Source organism: Rhinolophus ferrumequinum, chromosome X, assembly GCF_004115265.2.
Source record: "Rhinolophus ferrumequinum isolate MPI-CBG mRhiFer1 chromosome X, mRhiFer1_v1.p, whole genome shotgun sequence".
Classification (NCBI taxonomy): domain Eukaryota; kingdom Metazoa; phylum Chordata; class Mammalia; order Chiroptera; family Rhinolophidae; genus Rhinolophus; species Rhinolophus ferrumequinum.
The window spans coordinates 101,236,865-101,257,238 of record NC_046284.1 but is presented as its reverse complement, the minus strand read 5'-3'; the positions used below and the strand labels follow the sequence as shown (position 1 = coordinate 101,257,238).

At 36.8% G+C, this 20,374-nt stretch overlaps 1 protein-coding gene across 8 annotated transcripts in view; it reads right to left on the bottom strand.

Annotated features, from left to right (window-relative positions):
- DMD (dystrophin) overlaps positions 1-20,374 on the bottom strand; it is a 2,143,628-nt gene that overhangs the window by 327,906 nt on the left and 1,795,348 nt on the right. For all 8 annotated transcript variants that reach the window (XM_033109718.1, XM_033109734.1, XM_033109713.1 and 5 more), the window contains one exon: positions 7,257-7,403. In XM_033109718.1, coding sequence (XP_032965609.1) covers positions 7,257-7,403 — 147 coding nt within the window. The remainder of the gene's footprint in view (positions 1-7,256; positions 7,404-20,374) is intronic.

Genomic DNA, 20,374 nt, shown 5'->3' with positions numbered 1-20,374 from the left:
GACAGTACACTATGACCTCAGCGTGTTGTAAGGCCTGTAACTATCCCAGGCATTTAGATTTATACATTCCTTCAAATCTTTAAAGGACCTGGCTCACTTTCTTTTTAAACAGAGCCAAGGTTAAGCATAAATGATTGTTTTCTCCTTACTGAAAAGATGTTTTTCCTAGAACTTGATTGTCCTTTTTCCACGGGTCATTCTATCCCTGATATCAACAAATCCTTCTGTGACCTAACCTTTTCTAAAACAAACACATTCTTCTTTCCTCTTTGTTCTTTTCATTTCCCTTTCCTTCAGCTTTTTAAAAACTCCTTCCAGTGGGCACATCAAACTAGATGTTATAGTTGAAATCTCTTTATACGAACTACCACAGTTGAGAATGTGGTAAAGAGTACTTTTTCCTATATTACTACAATATTTTTGGATACTGGCTTCCAATCTTTTCAAGCCCGTGGATCCCTTCTTAACATTCTAAGAATGAGAGGATCCCTACATGACAGAAGCACTACTTAATATCTGCTATGGTATTTGAGAAAAAGTGACCAGCTGATAAAAATCGGCATGAGTTTAGTAACACAACTGCATTTGCTTATTTGTGAAAAATAGTGGTATACGGGCAAGACAACTTTGTATTCAAGTTATAAACAATGCCTGATACAAAAACATATGTGTAGATCTCCCTGTAAAACTCTATGATTCATACTTTGGGAACTAATTTTTATAGATCAACATCCTCTCCTGGGAGCTTGATAGAAATGGAGAATCACAGGCTTCATGTAATACCTACTGAATCTTGGGGGATGTTTTCACAAGCTCTGCAGCTGAATCTTATCCCTGCTAGGTTTTGAGAACTATGTTCTAGACTAATACTATGCAAGAGAAATCTAATTAATGTGAACTGCATATGCCATTTAAAATTTTCTAGTAGAAATTAAAAAAGTAAAAAGAAACAAACACTGTCAGTTGTTTCACTTGAAGTGACAGGCTCACATCGTTCATTTTCAAAACAAATACTCAAGTTTGGAAAATCATAAAAAAGAAATGGGTGAAATTAAGTATCATGATATAGGTTACTTAACCAAATACATAAAAATATTATCACTGCAACATGTAATCAATATAAAATTATTAATGAGATATTTTACATTCTTTTTTTTTGCACGAAGTCCTTGAAACCCGATGTGTATATCACACTTATAACACATCTCAGTTTGGACTGGCTACATTCAAGCACTTGGTATCCACATGCAGCTACCACACTGGACAGCATAGTTCTAAACCATGTGACTTGCAATATAGTAAATATAAATCTATATTTACATTAGGTTTATTATATTTGTCAATATTGACATTGATGGACTTATACTTATAAATCCACATAGTGGCGAACTGTGTTACTAGGGAATCTACCAAGAGGTTCCCCTCGCCTTCCTCTTTCTGCGTCGAAGACAAATTATGTACTTGGGTCTTGATGTTCCCGTGGCTCTATAACACTCCTCTAAAACAGGACTTTCTGCATGGCATTATACTTATTTTTTCACAGTCTGACTTGAAACCTCTCAAAATGTCCTACAGAAATTTTATATTATATATATCTTTTAAAACTGGCTGTTTTATCTTTTTATCTTTTAAAACAGCAAGGGCTTAATGTAGGACAATGGCTCTCAAAGCCTCTCAAAGTGTGGTCCCTGGAGCATCAGCATCAGCCTCACTTGGGAACCCATTAGAAAAGCAGAATCTCAAGCCCCACCCCTGACCTACCGAATCAGAAACTCTGGAAGTGGGGCGCGGTGATCCGTGTTTTAACAAGTTTCCCAGGTGATGCTGATGCACACTAACATTTGAGAACCACGATGTAGGAAAACATTTCCTTTGAGAAGGGCCTCAGACTCATCATTGTCTCCTGAGTTCTGTGGTCTAACCACAAGCAGAATTGTTTTCGGTCTTATTAAAGAAAAAGTCAAAAAAGGACAGGGTAAGCAGACAACTGTAGAGCCAACGTTTAGCAAAACTGAAGTGAAGGAAATTTGATGTCCTCTCCTCACCCTCGATTAATAATAGGTGCACGTTATTTTTTTAAATTAAAGTTTATTGGGGTGACAATGGTTATTAAAGTCACATAGGTTTCAGGTGTACAATTCTGTATTACATCATCTATATCTCACATTGTGTGCTCACCACCCAGAGTCAGTTCTCCTTCCATCACTATATATTTGATCCCATTTACCCTCATCTACTACCTCCCTCCCCCTTTACCCTCTGGTAACCACTGGGTCCATGTTATTTGTAAGAGCAGATGGCACAGGTCACCTAGGCTCCCTGCCTAGAAGGGACCCCATAATGCAAAATGATAAGTAGAGGATCCTTAGGGGACAAAATAAAAAGGAAGAGTTGTAAGGAAAATGTTCAAAATTTGTCAACACATTTGAAGGATCAAATCCTATGATCAGTGATGATGAGAACAAACATACATACATATAGATATATACCTGCCTCAAAAACCTATCTCACTAAATAAAGAACAGAAGCTGCTCTGTTGGAATTTTAGTGGTTTTTTTTTTCTTACAAATCTTGTGTAGTTTTTTAAAAATAAAGTCATGCAAATCTGATTATGCAGACCAAATTCCCAATCAAATTACTGAAGAATTTGTAAACTAGAGATCTGAAATGGTACTAGTTTTACAGTAATATTGTTATAACAGCATTTTTTGGTTTATGATAAGGAGAAAGGAAGAGACATCGGGCCATTATGGAAGTAATAAAAGAAAATCCACCCATAATATTTTCCATAAGATGGCGTAAGCATTAAAGGGCATTTTGCTGAGTATGTCCTCGGACCAGATAGGATGATTACAAAGTCAGCTTGGTACACAGTACATGCTCGGTCAGCACTGGTTGAACGAAAGAATGAGGAAAGGATAAAAGAAGGAATGGAGTATGCAGAAGATGAGGGTCTAGAGCCCTGTGACAGAAAGTTACCACAGAGATGTGAAGATGGAGTATATAACCATCTGCATGACTTTGGAAGAATCTTAGGAAACCTTTAAAAACATACATAATTCATGATACTGTTCTTAAACATATTTAAAGAATTTCATGCCTGGAAATGTCTTCATATTCAATATTTTTCAAGTGATTACATTCCATATGTCCTACAGTCAATGAAGATGTAATCTATATTAAAGTGTCTTTGCAGCTTCTGTTGCTATTCGTGGTTTACTCATGATGCAGAGAAGTGCTTAGAACATACTCTAGCAGTAGCTCCCTATAGTAGAACTTTCCCCACCGTACTTGTGCTTGGTGAATAAAGAGCATGACTATACCACTAAATGTGTGTGCACTGCTTCAAAATTCCGAAGGTTTATCATCAGTTTAATTTTCTTCCCATTTGGTTTTGAGACTCGTTTCTATTGGATCAAATATTAGCATTGGTTCTACTTTAAGAGCTAACCCATTGAAATCACTTTTGGTTGATTCTAGTACAATTGCTGAGTTCTAAAGACAATGAAGAGGAATATGCTTTATCATTTTATATTTGAAACTACAGGTGTGATTTTAAGGGGTACACTGAACTGGGCTCATTAATCCATTGGTTTGTAAAAGTAAGATTTCAAAGTTAATATCCCTGAGAATCATTTGAATAAGAGGGGAAGCATGAAAAATGAAGTATTTCATACCTGTGTTACCCAAAAATATCTTTAAAATATGACATCGTTAAGTCACTTCATAGGACTTTGAGAAGAAGAAACAAAAAGGGCATGATAGTTGCAGTGCAGAAGATCTGACTCAGATCATGACTGATACAAGCTGTGTGACTGTGTGATTTAATGTTTCCAAGTCTCAGTTTTCTTACTTGTAAATGGCAAAAGTAATACTATGTAATCAACACAGAATTATAATGTGAGGATTAAATGATAATGTACACGAAAACTCTTCGTAACTACGAGGAATGATGGTTTCTATGCCAAAAAACACATTATTAAATGGTCTAGTAGAAACATCTATATCAATGTGTCCACTCTGAGGGCGAAAATATGATTTTATTTCCACAGAGAGTTTCAAACAGACAAACCAATGTGTCTGTACTTTTATCTGTGGATTCAAAATAAATACAGAACTCTCTACACATGCTATTTCTAGGTACAGATAAATTGTGACTGGGTCTTACTCAGCTGTTGATGTTCATATCTACATGGTTTATCGGTTTATATCATTTTGACTGTTAATACATACAGATTAAAAAAAACAGCATGGCTGTCTTTTAAAGTAAAAATCAATGGATCATGTAACTAAACCCAGGATATTCTGATAGTAGGCACAGCCGGGTAGTCTATAACTCTATTTCGTCTACTACACTATTTTGCCCAAATTTAAGACTCTTTTTCTTAGGTTTATATCTGCCTTCCTTCCCACTACTCTCAATCTCTATTTCTTCATTTTCTTTGTTTTAACAGACATACCCTGTTTTCCTGAAAATAAGACCTAGCTGGACAATCAGCTCTAATGCGTCTTTTGGAGCAAAAATTAGTATAAGACCTGGTATCATATCATATCATATCATATCATATCATATCATATCATATCATATCATATCATATCATACCATATTATATTAAAGACCTAGTCTTATATTATAGTAAAATAAGACCGGGTCTTGTATTAATTTTTGCTCCAAAAGATGCATTAGAGCTGATTGTCCGGCTAGGTCTTATTTTCGGGGAAACATGGTAGAAGCAAAGATGAATTTGTATTTATTTTTTATCATGATTTTAGTAACTGACATAGCACTGTGACTAAATTCTTCAGTTTTTAGAAATATGATGTCATATGATGGTGGATTCAAATTTCTCTCCACAGAACTTGGGTCATGCTTTAGTCTCACATACATTCTTCTAAATGTAAATTGTTCTCGACAAGACATATGAGTTGTTCTTCCAGTAATGGGGGTAAAGTTGTTTGATGTGAACCTCTTTTCTTGCTTTCTTCACTTTCTAAACAAGGACTCACATTTATAATATAGCAGAGTGGTTAGAATTATGGTCAAAGGAAAGAATGGAATCAACTTGACTCAGTTATGTGCAAACCAAAACCTCGGAGTTATTAGCTTTCTGCTAAAAACACTTTTTAAGCATATCCTTAAGGTCATGTTCAAAAACAGCAACAAGAGAAATTTGCCACAATAAGAGCCTATACCACAAACTAATTGAACTGTTTAATATAAGCAGGCTGTGTACATGAGGGTTTGGGGGTGAGGGGTTTAAAAGTTAGAATTGTAGAAAGAGGAACATAATTCCAACAAGCCACATCTGTATTATGAATAGAGGCCGTAACTCCATTCATTCTAAACTAAATTTTGTCCTATGTGTATTTCCAGATTCCATAAATCCAGATCAGAATCATAGGATTGAACTTGATGTAACCTTAGGCAAAATGGACTGACTTATTTTACTAATGAGGGGATGGAAACTGAGAGAGGTTAAATGTAACCTCTCAAGATAACATGGTCAAATAATAGCTGAGTTTCAACTTGAGGTTAGGCCTTCCAATATTCACTCAGTGATCTTTTTACGTGATCACTGTCTCCTTTCATGTACGTCCTTATATTTATATCCAAGTCCTTACTTATTTTAAAGAATGGATAAAAATTAAGCTATTAATATTTTCTCATATTTTACATTTAAATAAATAGTTCTAGCTATAATGGATCACTTAGCACTGATTTAAAAAAATTTTTCCTATCAGTCATCATGTTGGGGCCTCATTTGTAAATTTACATGCCACTGTCACAAATCTTGAAGTACATTCTGAATGCAAATGTGGCATTCAGCTCTCTAAAAGAAATGTTAAGATATAGTTCAAGAATGCTTGAATGGAAGAAATGTGGCCGCTGGTTTTCCTTGCACAATTATTACTTTTCTTATTTATGCGTAAAATGAAAAACATATTAAGGATGAAAATGATAAGATTTTAATTTTGCTTAAGCACTATGGAGCAAGTAGATATAGGAATGCATTTCTTAACTATATTGCCTTGCTTTAGTAAATGCCACTTATAACATTCTATCATACAAATATTTCAAGGCTATCCATCACGACAAGAATTAAATTATGCAAGCTCAAGAGGTCTTGAATTTGGAACTTGTGTTTATTAGAGATCTAGCAATTCTTTCACAGGACTTTCAGTCACACCCCTAGCTAGATGGACTGCCAACGGGAAAAGTAATCTGGTTTATCATTTCGTTCTTATTAAAACATTGAAAAAACATATTTTTAAACCCAGTTTCCTCTCTGTCCTTAGTGGCATACACTCTGCATCTTATGAAACAGGAAAAAGAGAGAAAGCAATTCTCTAATTCTGTGGTTAAACCAGGTTTAGGATTTTGGGGTTTAATGCAGTGTCCTTCACATAGGGAATATATAGACATACCTCCTCCATCATTGCATTTCTGAGTTCTTACTATGAGCCAGGTACTATACAACAACTCCACATGAATTACTTCATTTAATATTACAGCAAGCATGTTAGAGATGAGGAAACTAACAAAAGGAAAGGTCAAATGACTTCAAGGTCATGCAGTAAATCTGATTCCAAAATCTGTATGCTATAATAGTAATAATTATAATTGCGACCATACCAAGAGCTAGAGTTTATATGGTGTTACCACGGGGCTAGTCCTGTTCCAAGTACTTTCCATGTATTTTGACTTACTCATCCTAATAGTAAAACAATATTTTAGAAACATTTAATATCCCCATTTTCGTCAGATGATAAATCAAGGCACAGAGCGTTTAAATAACCTTGGGCTCACTTAAATTCCCTGTATTTATTATACAAACCTATGAAAAACTTGTGTAAGTTTGTGATAGGATCTTCTTTCTTTAAAAGCTTTTAGAATGTCTTACCTTCAACTTTTGCTTAAATTAGGGAAGGAAAAGGTGTTTGAAGAATCCAAGCAGTAATAGTACAAGGTAATTGCATGCCAGTAATTTAGTTCTTCTATCACGATTCAGCATCATCTTCCATGTGTATTGCAAGATATAGTAAAGCCTAACTTTGAACCATTTATAAAAGTTACTATTAATAGGTTTGAACACGTGTATATAGGGGCTTGTGAAAGAATATAAAATATCCCACACTCACAAAATACTACTGTGAGCATCACATGAAGAAATTACTTTTACAGTTCTGCCTCAACAAGCTTTATGTGTGTATTCTTTTATTGTAACAAGGAACTGCAAAGCTCATGATGTGCCTACCTGCAGAAGCTTCCATCTGGTGTTCAGGTCTTCCAGAGTGCTGAGGTTATAGGGTGACAGCTGAATGCCCAATGTGGTGAGTTGGCGAGCAAGGTCATTGACGTGGTTTACATTCTCTTTAAGAGGCGCGATTTCTCCCCGAAGTGCCTGTGTGAAACAGTCAAGGGCAAATTGGAAGATGAGAACACTTAAGGCAAAGAAACGGACACCTGGGAACTCCAAGTTACCTTCTTCTGTTTGAGGTGCAGGGTCAGTGACATTTGCTCTATGATAGTGGTAATAGAACAGCAAACATTCGTTAATGAGTGAATAATGATAACTCATATTTATGGAGCGCTTCCTAGGTGCCTAATCCTTTGATGAGTTCTTTCCATACATAATACGATTTTATTGCTATACAAGAACCCTGAGGTTCATAGTTGGAGAATTCTCATTTCACACATGAGAAAAACTTACAGAGGTTAAACTTTGCCTGAGGTCCGGTGGATTGAAACTGAGGAACCTGGGACACGTACCCAGGTTTGCCTACCTCCAGAGTGAATAATCTTAACTATTATATTATATACCCCTCCAAACAAATTCTGGATTGGCAAAGTAACAGGACAAATATAATGCTGTTAGATTCTCAATTCTACTCATCTCACAACCAGAAATGGATTTTTTTAACAATAAAAAGATATACTCAGTCATAAAATATTACATTCATACTTTGCACCAACTACATAATAAATCGATTCATTTAGAGATGAGGGTATTTTGTCAAGTTCTAAGACTGACTTCCTGGTCTCCTGGTAGTTCAGTCCTTGCAGCAGTGACTTAAGAAGGCTCCCAAGGGGCTTCTCAGCTGTCTCTAAAGCACTAGATTGGGATTCTTTGATGCAATGCATCATGACAATCTGTTGAGCAGAAGAACCCTATGCAGATATGGGGAGGATATTATCATGCATCATATCTACCCTATTGAGATGACATTTATGGATCTTTAACATGATGCATGATGTCCAAATGTTCCAATGAACAATTTCTAAGGGACAAATTCCCTCACTTAGGAGAACAGTTTGTGTAATGTAATGTCTGTGCACAAGGACACCGTCATTTACTTGGCAATATGTGCTGTTTTGACTTGCTAGATCTGGGCAGGTGTTATTTCTCTGGTTCACTATATTGAGAAAAAAGCACTGTTTACATTGACCTCATCTATAACCCTCTGGTTCCCTCCAAACCGAATTGGAAGGAGCCAGTATGTCCACTCCAAATAAGAATGATGTTATCCTATCAAATCAACCTGAATATCTCACCACTGGTATTTCACGGAGTATAAGACTCTTCTATGGTTCTTAGCTAAAAGAAGACACTGTGATAATCACTCTGTTGAAATTAGAGTTTTTTTTAAAGTGATCATTAAAAGTATTAAAGAATCCTGGGATTTCTTTTGGGAGTGATGAAAATATTCTGGAAGTAGACAGTGGTGATGGCGGCAAAACCTTGAGAATATACTAAACACCACAGAACTGTACACTTTAAAAGGGTGAATTTCATGGTATGCGAATTACATATCCATAAAAATAAAAGCAAAGGAAAACAAAAGAAACCCTTCTGACTGACCACACACATGCAAAAAATCCTATCTGATTTATTCATCTTTATTGAAGTTTATGTCTGTGGAATGTCATCGGAATCAATCTGAAACCAAAAGTTTTTATAGGGATTGAGAGTAACTATTATTATTTCATTTCCTTATAAATAAATATGTGGATTAAAAGAATCAGAATAAGAGCCCACGGAGAGAGGTGGTTAAAACCCATATACGTGAATTCATAACTCTAAAAGGAAACGATCTGTAATCACTTTGTTTTGCATAATAGAAAGGGTAGAAAACAGATTTCTTAAATGGCAATGGGGAAACCTAGACAACGACAATTACAAAATAGAACCATTCTGTTCTGGATAATAATATGTGTTTCTAGTAACCACAGCTAAATATCATATGAGTGGGAACTGTAAACAGGAAACCATTGCAGAGATGTCAGGATAGCCAAGTGGAACCTGACAATACTGCAGGTTAAACCTATATGCTAATAATCTGCCTTCACTAGCATGGCTCCTAGCGGTTAAGTTGAGTATCCATCTCAGTTAAATCATATCTAGATTTCAGCTCTCTTTGGATTACATAATCTACACATTCAAGTGTCTCCTATTAGAATATTTTGATATTCACTTCCTCCCCCAAAGTCCTGGGCACAGATTTTAATCCTGCATGAATGGTTTCGAGGATGAAGGGGATTAAAAAAGTAAGTTCCCGTACTCATAATGAATCACCACACTCACTCTTCCTACCCCTCTTCTTCTTCTCCTTCTCTCTCCCGCCACCCCTTTTTCTCTCTCTCCACCATCATGGGCTCTTGAGGCTTTTCACCCCCTCGGATCTAACAATTATAGTACAAGTTCTCTGAACTGATCTCCACTTAAGACTCATAAGGTTAGACAGTCTTCATTCTCTGCGAAACACACTGACAGGGGCCTCTGACCGCCTCTAAATGAAATGTTAGAGGTATCTGTCAGTATGCATGGTCTTCAGCTCTCATTAGTTGAGTTGACAGTTGTGCGCATGTCACAGCTGTTGGTTGTGTTCTCAAACCTGTTTTTGCCAGTCAGTATTTCAAGTACACAATTTAATCAAAGATTTCCTTAACCAAAGAAATAGAAGTCTAAAAATATAAGTTATTATTCCTATGAAAATCAGGTTAAATACTCTGGAAAGCTGCTTGCTTGAAAAAGAAAAAGAAATATTGTTGAATTGGATGTGGACAACTTATATAAAAGAATTGAAAAAACAAAAAATTTGGAAGGATTCCGTATTCAGAATGCTTCTCATGTTTCCTGGTGGGCTCTGCCTACATTAAAGAAACTGGAAATCAAAAAGTTTGTATTCCCAATGTGATTTATGGAGAACTCTAATCAGTGAATCTACACTCAAAAAAAAAAAAAAAACCCTTCACACAACATTAAAATATTGATGACTATTTTAAGATAGAAAAATATGTCTAAGACATATTTTTTATGATTCCCTGATTTAACTGACTTTTTCAATTAACAGTTGAACTCTAGGTCCTCACTGAATTGGGATAAAAAGCATCTATTATACATTTTTATGACTACTATTTTACTACCATTGCTACTGCTACTTATATTATCATCAATTAAGGATTAAAAAAATGCCATTTGTCTAGTTTAATTTGAGTGTCTAAATTTCTGTTAACCTAAATGGAGCTTTGTGGGGAGGTCAGTTGATAAAGAGAAAATTTGGTGTGAAGGTTCAGTTTGGGGAGATATTGTGATGGGCTGGAGCAGACCGAGGAATTTGAGCCAGCAAGAAATCACTGTGAAGGCGCGAAGCTCACGAGGATGAAGACAAGGAGATACCTTATGGTAGAAAAAAAGAAGAGAAAAAGGAGGCAGGAGAGTGTCCAAGTCAGTTGTCACTTTGGCATTTGACCTAGGTTCAGGTGGCAGCTCCATACTACCTGAAAATGGCTCACTGCTTTAGGTTGTCAATGCCTAGAAGTGTCTGTAACAAGAAGGGTAGCCCCCGAAACACTGAATTACAGGACATACTATGTAAAGAGTGAAGACAGATACCATGTCATTTAAGTGGATGTAACATTGGGTTTGACTCTATTTCAAATATTAGAGCTTTCAATAGTGCACATATACATCTATGTTTAAATCATCAAGCACTAAACATAAAATGGCAAAAAAGTACAGTTAATGCTGAACAATATGATGTGCTATTTAAATACCACCCGAATTTCATTAGATTTTATTCTAGTTTGAAAGCCGTGAGAAAACATTGAAGGGAACCATTATGCTGTGGGTTTTCTTTCAATCACTTAAACATCTGGAATATGTTCTCCATGAAAGAACAAACCAAGTCTAATTTTATTATGACTAGTTTCATGCAGGCAGAATTTTCACTTCATTAAATGTTGTCTGATTACAGATATAAAAGTACTGATTTAGAATGATATATTAGTCCGATATGTCAAGTTTTCCTCCTTTTTATGAAATTAAATTGCCTGTCAGATCTTTGCTTATCCTTATGTAGTTAAAGATTTGTTCAAATATAGATTTAGAATTTTAGTCATCATCCACGTTGCAACAAAAGAAAGGGATTGTCTAGTAACCAGGGAACATTATTTTGAAGGGAGCAGTTTTGACTTGGTAGTCAAGGGACAATTCTACAAGGCATGTCAATTGGGAGGTGTGGAAAGAGTAGGTTGATTAACTTCGACTTTGAGGGCCCCCCAGTTCCTCTGTGAAGTATGAAGCAACAGACCTGGCATAGAATTGGTGTGCAAAAAATTCATTGAATGTAAGCAGAAATGAAGGGTAAGTGGGGGAACATTTGAATTACTTGTAATAGACGCTGTGAGAGGGAGTTGACCTAAGCAAACTAGTGAGGTTGCCAGAGTGTCGAGAACCCATCTGAGGCCGAGGCCCCACATTTTTTAGTAGAACTAACCTGCCCAACTTTCTCTTTCTGCAACAGAGTTCCGTGCAAGCATGGAGAAAACCATTGATCCAGGTTTGGGGTTTTGTCGGGTGGTTGTGGCACAAACACTTAGGGACAAGGGAGTTTAAATTTTAGCCACAATGTGACTGAAAAACAGACCATGGTATCCAAACTGGATTAGGAGGAAAGTGGAGCAAGATAAGACTTGTAGATGGACAGAAAGTAGAGGGGTCAGTGGTGGAAGTCTGGGACAATCCAAGAGAGAGACCACAGCAGGAGCAAGCAAGCAAGGAGAGGAGACTCTGGGATGCTTGAATTAGCTCCGCCATTTATGTGTTTAGTTAAAAATTGTGCAATATAATTTTTATATTAATGGTGCTACTGAACGTCTGAAAAACTTTCCCTCTTAGGGATATGAGACATTCTTCCTGAAATCTCAGCCTACTAATTCATAGAGGTCCTATCTCACTTACCAGGAATTCAAAATTAGTAGGATCTGATGATGAAATGTCATTCCAGGACTATATACACTGCACAGAGAAATTTACATAATAAATACGACTTAAAAAATGAAGTAGTGACTGCATTTCTCTGTACAATGAAGCCTTACTGAACAGATGTTTGTGAACCCAAGCCACTAAAAAATAGTCGAAAAAGGGGAGGTGTTAGGAAAAGTTTCAAGATTCTTCATGCTGATTTAGTAGTGAGAAGTTGGGTGTGTGTGTTGGGGGGGATAGAAATCGTGTTCTGCAAATACCGGTCTGTAGTACTGATATTGGGGCTCCTACATGTGGCTCAGGGAAGGCCTCATAGAGCCCGTGGACCTGGGATTTGGGGGGTAGGTACAGCCCAGCTGTGCTTTGTAGCTTCTGCATTTCTGGGTGGGTATATCATCCTGATGACAGTGAGTGCCTACCACTGGGGTCAAGAGGGCCATAGACCATGTTCTGCTTTGCCCAGAGGATCCGAGCTCTACTGGCACTTCTAAAATACCTAGAATTTTAGGTATTTTAGGGGGTGGGGAATGAGCTATTCAAATGCCACTGGACCAATAACAAAGAAACACAAGATGAGATGTAGAAAAATCTTTCATTGCAATGCATCAGGCTTGGAGACTTCCACTGTTATCTGTAATTCTTGGCTCTTTACTCTGGTTGGTTCCCTGCCTGGTTTGGTGCCCAGGATGTAGGTTCAGCTTTTGTCTGTGATGCCTACTGCCTTAAGCTGGGTTTTGGAGAAGCAGAATCTGAATGCTTTTAAGAGCAGGGGAGTGAGAGAAACAGGACAGGGCAAGAAAGCTAAGTAAGGATGTGATCTCGGCTGGAGACCAGCATCAGCCTGGCCCCACGGGGAGCTCTGGAGCACAAACTATAACATAGTTGGTCCCATCTTGAGACAAGGGGGTTGTCCTTTTCTATCCCGATGTCATTCAGTCACTGGCCACTGGTGCCCTCTGGCGGTCTTAGAGAAGGGGTTGAGTAACTTCCCAGGCAAGGTGGCTTCCTTTTGGCTGAGGGAGGCTTTCTGGAAAAGGGTGCAACTGTGAGTCTCTAGCAGCCATACACAGAGTTGCTGGGGGAGGCGTGCACCAGCTTAGTGAAGGAGTCTGGCTGAGGCGCCGACAGCATCCACTACACAGACTTCATCCAGCTCCTCAATCTTCTTTATCCTTAGGCTCCAGTCCTTTATCCTCATCCTTAGGTACTTTTTGTTTTTTTTTCTTGCAAGAGGCTTCTTAGGTGAACTCTGATTACTAACATTATGGGGCTTTCCCATAGATCTCCAATAAAACTGGGACATCCACCCTTTCCCTTAGAGTCCTTGATTTCTGCCTAATACTGAGGGATTGTATGGAGCTAAGCCACAGGGTGTAGTTTGCAGACTGAGTACATGCCTGTGCCTTTAGTATCACTGTTTGCCTCTGGTTGGAGACATTCTTGACAATAAATTATGCCATTGAAACACGCACTCTGTTTTAATAGAGATGCGACTGCATTCCATCCCACCATCAGATTTTACTGTGGTAGCCTGAAGCAAAATATTATGCTGTTTATTTCCATTGTCTTCCTTGCGTTCAGTTTTCAGGGCGATTCTTGTACGTTTTCATATTTGGGCATAATCACTTTTGGTGAGTAAACTGAATAAGGTCATAAATAATGACACAGATTCAGAACTAATGACCTAGATGTAGCATAATCAGGATGATTTAGGGTAGGTTAAATTAAAAAAAAAAAACCCCAAAAAACAGATTTTAGGAAAACAATGTGAACTTTGAAGGCATGAAGAAATTTGGTGCTTTTATTTCCCAAGCAATTACCAGTAATTATATTTTAACTATGGTTTCTCCTCAGAGTCACCACACTTCCCAATTTGTGGCACTAAAAGAATAGCAATTAACTGCTGTGTTTTTTCCATAAAGAATCTTCATGTTTTCATGAAAAATGATCTCTAGTTTCTCTTTGTAGTATTAAAAAAGAATGTGCACCCAAACACAAAAGCATAAATTCTTTTTTTTAAAAAACATTTTCTCATTTACATCCATCATAACTCTTCGTCTTTCAGGACATGGCTTCACTATGAAGCTTATAACCCCAACGTTCTTAAAATAAAAGCAGATTTACAGCTTTACCATGCTAACGTGTCCGTCTTCTTTCTTTTTTGTGCATGTTGTTCATTTTGCCTTCACAAATATACATTGGAAATGAGGAATAGGATAGAATTGGTCACAAAGGAAAGGCTTCTACTTATAAGAACAAGTTTACACATCTTAGTTACTTTAATGTCCTTCGAAACTTGTTTCTATAATCCTAACTCTTACTGCTAATTATTTCCCCTTTGTAGAAAAAGAAGCAAACAAACCAAAAAATTAACAAAAATACCCCCCAAACACTTCAAGATTTTCATAGCTTTCTAATGACACAATTAAAACAAACAGGGAGGTAGTTCATGAGTGTTTTACGGAGGTTAAATGCAAAATTTGCACAATTAAAATAAAAAGGCCTCTAATGAGTATAAATAAATAATTTAAGCAGACCATGTTTTCAGGCTGCTAAGGAAACAGAAGAAATGCCAATATTTTCTTTCTGAGAAATTTTAATTATATGTGACCAAACATCAAGCAAAGTGGCAATTAATGAAATCTATTTACTTATTTAAGAATAAGTAATAATCCATAAACCATTAGAAACCATCAACCACTAAGACACTGACATTCAAACTCAGGAGTTAGATTAAATTTCAGATGTAACGGGTATTTTGAAATTGTAAACATTTCTGCCAGTCGAAAATGTCCATGGTCTGTGCCCACATTTGCCACCACCATTGCCCCTGCCTGGGAGGTACTGTCTTACTCTCACCCTTCTCTACATGGCATCTAAGACAGCGATTCTCAAACAACAGCGTGCGTCATTATCATGTGTTGGGCTTGTTCACGCAGAGTTTGCTGGGTCCCACCCCAGTGTTTCTGATTCAGTAGGTCCAGAATAGGCCTGGGAATTTGGCCTTTTACACAGGAAGGTAGAAGATGGTGAGTCTCTAGAACTCAACAAGTTTATTCTTGACTTAGACCCTTCGTGCATGCTGTTCCCTCGACCTGGAGTTTTGTAGTTCTGCTTTCTGCCTAGCTGGCTTCTTTTTATGTACCTCAGAAGTCAGTTAATGTGACCATGAAAGTGAGCCCCTCCCTGGTTGCCCTACGTAAAGCAAGCTGCCCCTGTTTCTCTCATTCTCAGCACCCTATTTTCCTTCTGATCACACTTGATAAGTGCATATTTATTTGCCTGTTTATTAATTCATAATCTGTCCCTTCCCAAGACCCTAATCTTCATTAAGGTAATTCATCATTATCTCTTTCACCAAGGTATGCCTCTACCTAGTATATGGGAATCCCCCAATACATTTTTATTAAAGAACAAACAGTCAAGAGAATTAGGCATTTTTGCCTTCATCACTAATACTTCAGACCAACAGCTATTCTCAAATTGCTTCATAAATACAATTTCCTACAGAAATCTGACACTGAAGTCCTCAATAAAAGAAACCTGCTCATTTTCTTTAGTTCCATATCTAAATTCTTGAGCTTGATTACTTATTTTATGTCAGAGCCTGTGCTAATTTATAACTTTCTGAACATATCATTCTAGTTTTTGGTACCAACCAGGGCATTTTTATAAAAATGGAGCAAGTGGAAAAAAGGGGGAGTTATGTCTTTAGGGAAAATGTGTTCTGCCGGGTGGTGATATACTTTGTGTAGCCTTCTGGAGGGGATTTTGGCAAGATTGAATAAAAGCATTAAAAATATTCATATAGGAAAAGACAAGAAGACTACATCTCAAGGTCTCCATGTAGCATTGTATAGTGGCCTGGCCAAGGGGACAAAGGGGGCTGACGTCCAACCTGGGCTTCAGTACTGAATTGGAGTGCCTTGGCACAGGGCTGAGGAACCCTTCGAAGAAAGAGGTGCCATTTTCTCCTTTGCCCAAAAAGGCACTTGCAGAAATTGGCATTATAGATGCTGGGGTTGAGATTATGGATGATCTCTTTCTGTCTGTGTGTCTGCTCTCTCTTCCTCTTTCTTGGTCTCTGTCTGTCTTCCATCTCTCTCATTTTTCAGAGTTTCCACTAAAGAAAAAGTTCTTTTACAAATATTTCCCATGCATTTCCTCTTGTGTAAAAAGGGGATAAGTAACATGGACACCTCAGGGCTCTTGGAAAGATGAATGAGACGGTCAGGTCTGTTTTTCCTTCTTTGACTCCACCTATAACCAGGTAAGCATTGTGTCAGGGAACCTGGGGGATACAAAGTCACACCAGGTCCTATTCAGTCTACTTTGGGGAGACTCTGCAAAGCAGAATGGTGGTGATAAGTTCACCCATGAGAGAGCCAGAGACTGGATCCTTTCTCAGGCAGTTGCATTTTTGGAGCCTATTTCTAATATCACCCTGGGGGGGGGCTGTCTTTCCTCACTCCTCTATCATGTAGCTTTATAAGATCTTGTTGAACTGGACATTGGGATGTGGGTACCTGGAACTGATACAGGAAGAAGAAGCATGGTGGGAAGAGGGAAGATATTTGTCCAGAGCTTGAACAGAGTATAAGAGGCAGGAAAGCTTAATGTGTTTGGGGAAGAGCAAACAGTTTTTAATAAGTTGAAACATAAATCACAGGCCAGTTGTGAAAGACAAACCTTGAGCATTTTCTTGGAGCAACGTTGTGGTGGGTTTGAATGAGCTGGGCTTTGCAATGCAGATAATGAAGGTTTCTACAAAGGGTTGTGACGTATTCTAGGAAACTCTTTTAGTTAGATTCAATTACTACTCTCTTGGAAACACTTATTTCATATCCATTATGTATTACACATATATGTACTATGTAGATATCTATTATGTACCGGGAAACTGGAACTCTCACCAGACTCGGAGTCAGGAGCAGAGATACACAATTTAGTGGGTTATTGAGAAACAATGTAATCACACTATGAGTAGTTGTGTCATGGGGTTTGGAAACTGAAAAGAAGGATGCTGAGGCAGGTCAGGAGAGACTCCCTGAGTATATAAGGTGACTGAAATCATCCACAGAGGGCAACGACAAAAGGCACACTCATCTGGGTATGGCATGTTCAATGGGAAAAATCTCAAGTAGATCAAGGCAAGCTTGTGGTCATTTCAGGAAGGAGAAATAAGTGACAATGAGTGTTTGCAGATTTGGCCAAGAAGTAAGATTGGTTGGAAACAGGATGGTTGCCAATGGGAGAAAATTATCTGTAAAATAGTTTTTGAAGGTCTTACGTATGTGAAAGAGCATTTTGCCCTCTGTTTTTGTGTATGCTTATTTATTCACCATTCCAAAAAATATTATTGAGCAACTATGATATTACTAGGGAATTTTACCGGGACTAGGGACATAGCAGTGCACAGAACAGACCAAGTTCCTGTGAGAGTGCAGCTTAACTCTGATGAATATCATTTCATTTAAAGGATGATTGTTATTATACCAGTTTATAAAGAAACAAATTCCAAGCCAAATGTATCCATTGCTATAAAATGCAACATTTTAACCAAGCAAATGTGGGACAAAATATGGTACTGTATATAGTAGTTCTCAAGAGATTCTTTTTTCCATTAAAACAAATGAAGCTACTTCTGCATGTATAAATAATGATTAGTAGAAGAATCTAGGTTTGTGAGTTACCTGTGCAATATACTACCCCTAGTTTGCTTCATACTGGACACATTTATTTAATTTTAGTTCTATGGGGAAGGCACTCACTATTGAAACAAAATGGAATTTTGCTGATTTGATTTTTCCATTCAATATATTGTTATCAACTTAGAAATACTAAAGCAGAACTGAACCAGAGATGAATATAAATTTTCTAAGAGCTGAGATAAAAATAATTAAATGGAAGAGGGCTGAAAAGGATTGTATAATGCCCTTCGATATCTACTTTTACTTTCAGATTATTGTAGCTCCTGAATTTAATAAATGGTTTTACGTAGTCTTTCCCAAATGCCTTTCTTTCTTACAAATGGAACAATAGAAGAACAAGATATTTGACTACTTAAAGTCAAATGAAATGAACATAAAGTGGATTTTCTTCACTAAAATCTATGCAAAAGCATGTTTAAAAATTACATTGGTAAACTTTTAATAATGGTTCGTCTTCATTTCATCATCTTCCTAGCCTGAAAAGAAAGATTTAAGTATTTGCTTTCAAACAATGTCGCCCCTCCAGATATATTAATGATTATTATTTTTACCTAGATGTATGTGTGTGTGTGTGTGAAAGATCTAGCTTCTTGAGTGGAGTCAAGAGTTTACTCAGTTGTTCATTTTTTTCACCACATATTGAGGACTTTTGCTTTAAAAATATTCCTCTAATTTTTCTGATCACATCTTAAGGTAAGATCTAAATTCAAATCCTGTTATGTTCTGTTATGACAACTGTTATCGTGGCAATACCCACTTAAGTACATGTGAATGATGAATAAAATACTACTTACACAAATGAGTGAGTCTATGTGTCAAACTGTCTAATCCATGAACTTAAATGTTACTTCAAAAAATAAAGTTCAAAGTCATTGGCCAAATCTACCCTTTAAAAAAAGCGATTAGTATTCAAGTAACAAAGAGATACTTTAATAGCAATAGATTTTTTTCTTTTTCAAAAAAGGAGTATGACTTGGTATCCTCAAAAATCTGTGGGAGTGCTTCTGTATTGATTATCTAAAGGAGAATGCTATTTCATTTGAAAAAAAGGGCTTAAAATCTTAAAAAAGAATCTTTTCACTAAGAATTCAAGATTTTTTTTGAAAGTTAAAGTGGGTCAGATTTCATTAAGAGCCATCTTACATATGACATTCAACTCCAACCCCCAAGCAATTTTAATGCTGAGACAACCTTGAAAATGTCTTCCTTCAACTTTTGTAACAAAATGTCAGCGTGGTTCCAAAGGTAATATTTTATTCACTGTGTTAAGCCAAAGGATCAATAGAACCTTTGCTCCTTTGTTTACCTTAAATTTCTTTTAATAAACCTTATGCTTTACTGTATGCACAAAAGTCATCATTTTATTGCATAACCCTTGTGGCCATTCTAGTATGGGGTTTGTGTAGGTTGAAAACCATGAACCATTCTGTCTTTAGCCCTGTCCCTGCTAGAACTATGTGGAGGCCAATAGCCAATGGACATGTAGTGGGTGAAGCAAGTGAAATGTTGTTGCATGTAGTCCTTGGGACAGACAAGAGCCTTAAACCACAGGGCAATTAAATGGATATTTTGTAACGAGGCCTAATAAGTTCACATCAATTGTATAGATTCCAAATTGGATTAAAATATTTTAAAGTAGTAAAATAAATAAATAAAATGGAACTTGGCAGTGGTTTGTCACCCACTTCTAAACAAACAAACCAATATGTTGCTTACTTTCCTCACTCAGTTTATTTGCTATTTAATGACTGTACTTTAGCATAACTGTTGATAAATTGACTTTATTCTTTTTTGCTAATTTGCTTAATGCCACATTAAGATTATGATCGGATTTAAATATTTGATAGGGAAAACTTCTAAATGAGCCCACTGGGTCTATAATGATTCAGAATCCCAGGGAACAGGACTTCTAAAAACAAGTGTGTTTTGAAACAGGACTGGCAGGCTCTTAACTATCTGAAAAAAAAGTTCACCATAAAAATCAATTCTGTAAAAGGAAATAGAAATTTATCTTAGTACTGCATTCTCTAGGCTCATTCTGGTTAACAGAGTTTGATATTTCAGCGCTGAACACACTGTGGAAACTTAATAAATATTGAAGTTTACAAACAAAAACATAACAATGATATGTGGACCAATTTTCAAAAACATTGAAAATCAATGTACCCTTACTCTGCTTAATTCAGTTAACTCAATTATTTAGTGTATACTTGATTTGAATGGGTTTATACATAGCTATTTCAATTTTACATTGACATTAATCAAATCACTTTTATGGTAAAATTTCCTTTATTTCCACTCCCCTAGCTCTACCGCCAGAATTCCAGAAAAAGGGGGAAAATTTGTTTTGAATGCTTCTTGTTTAACATTAAAGTGTATTTTAGGACATTTGTTTCT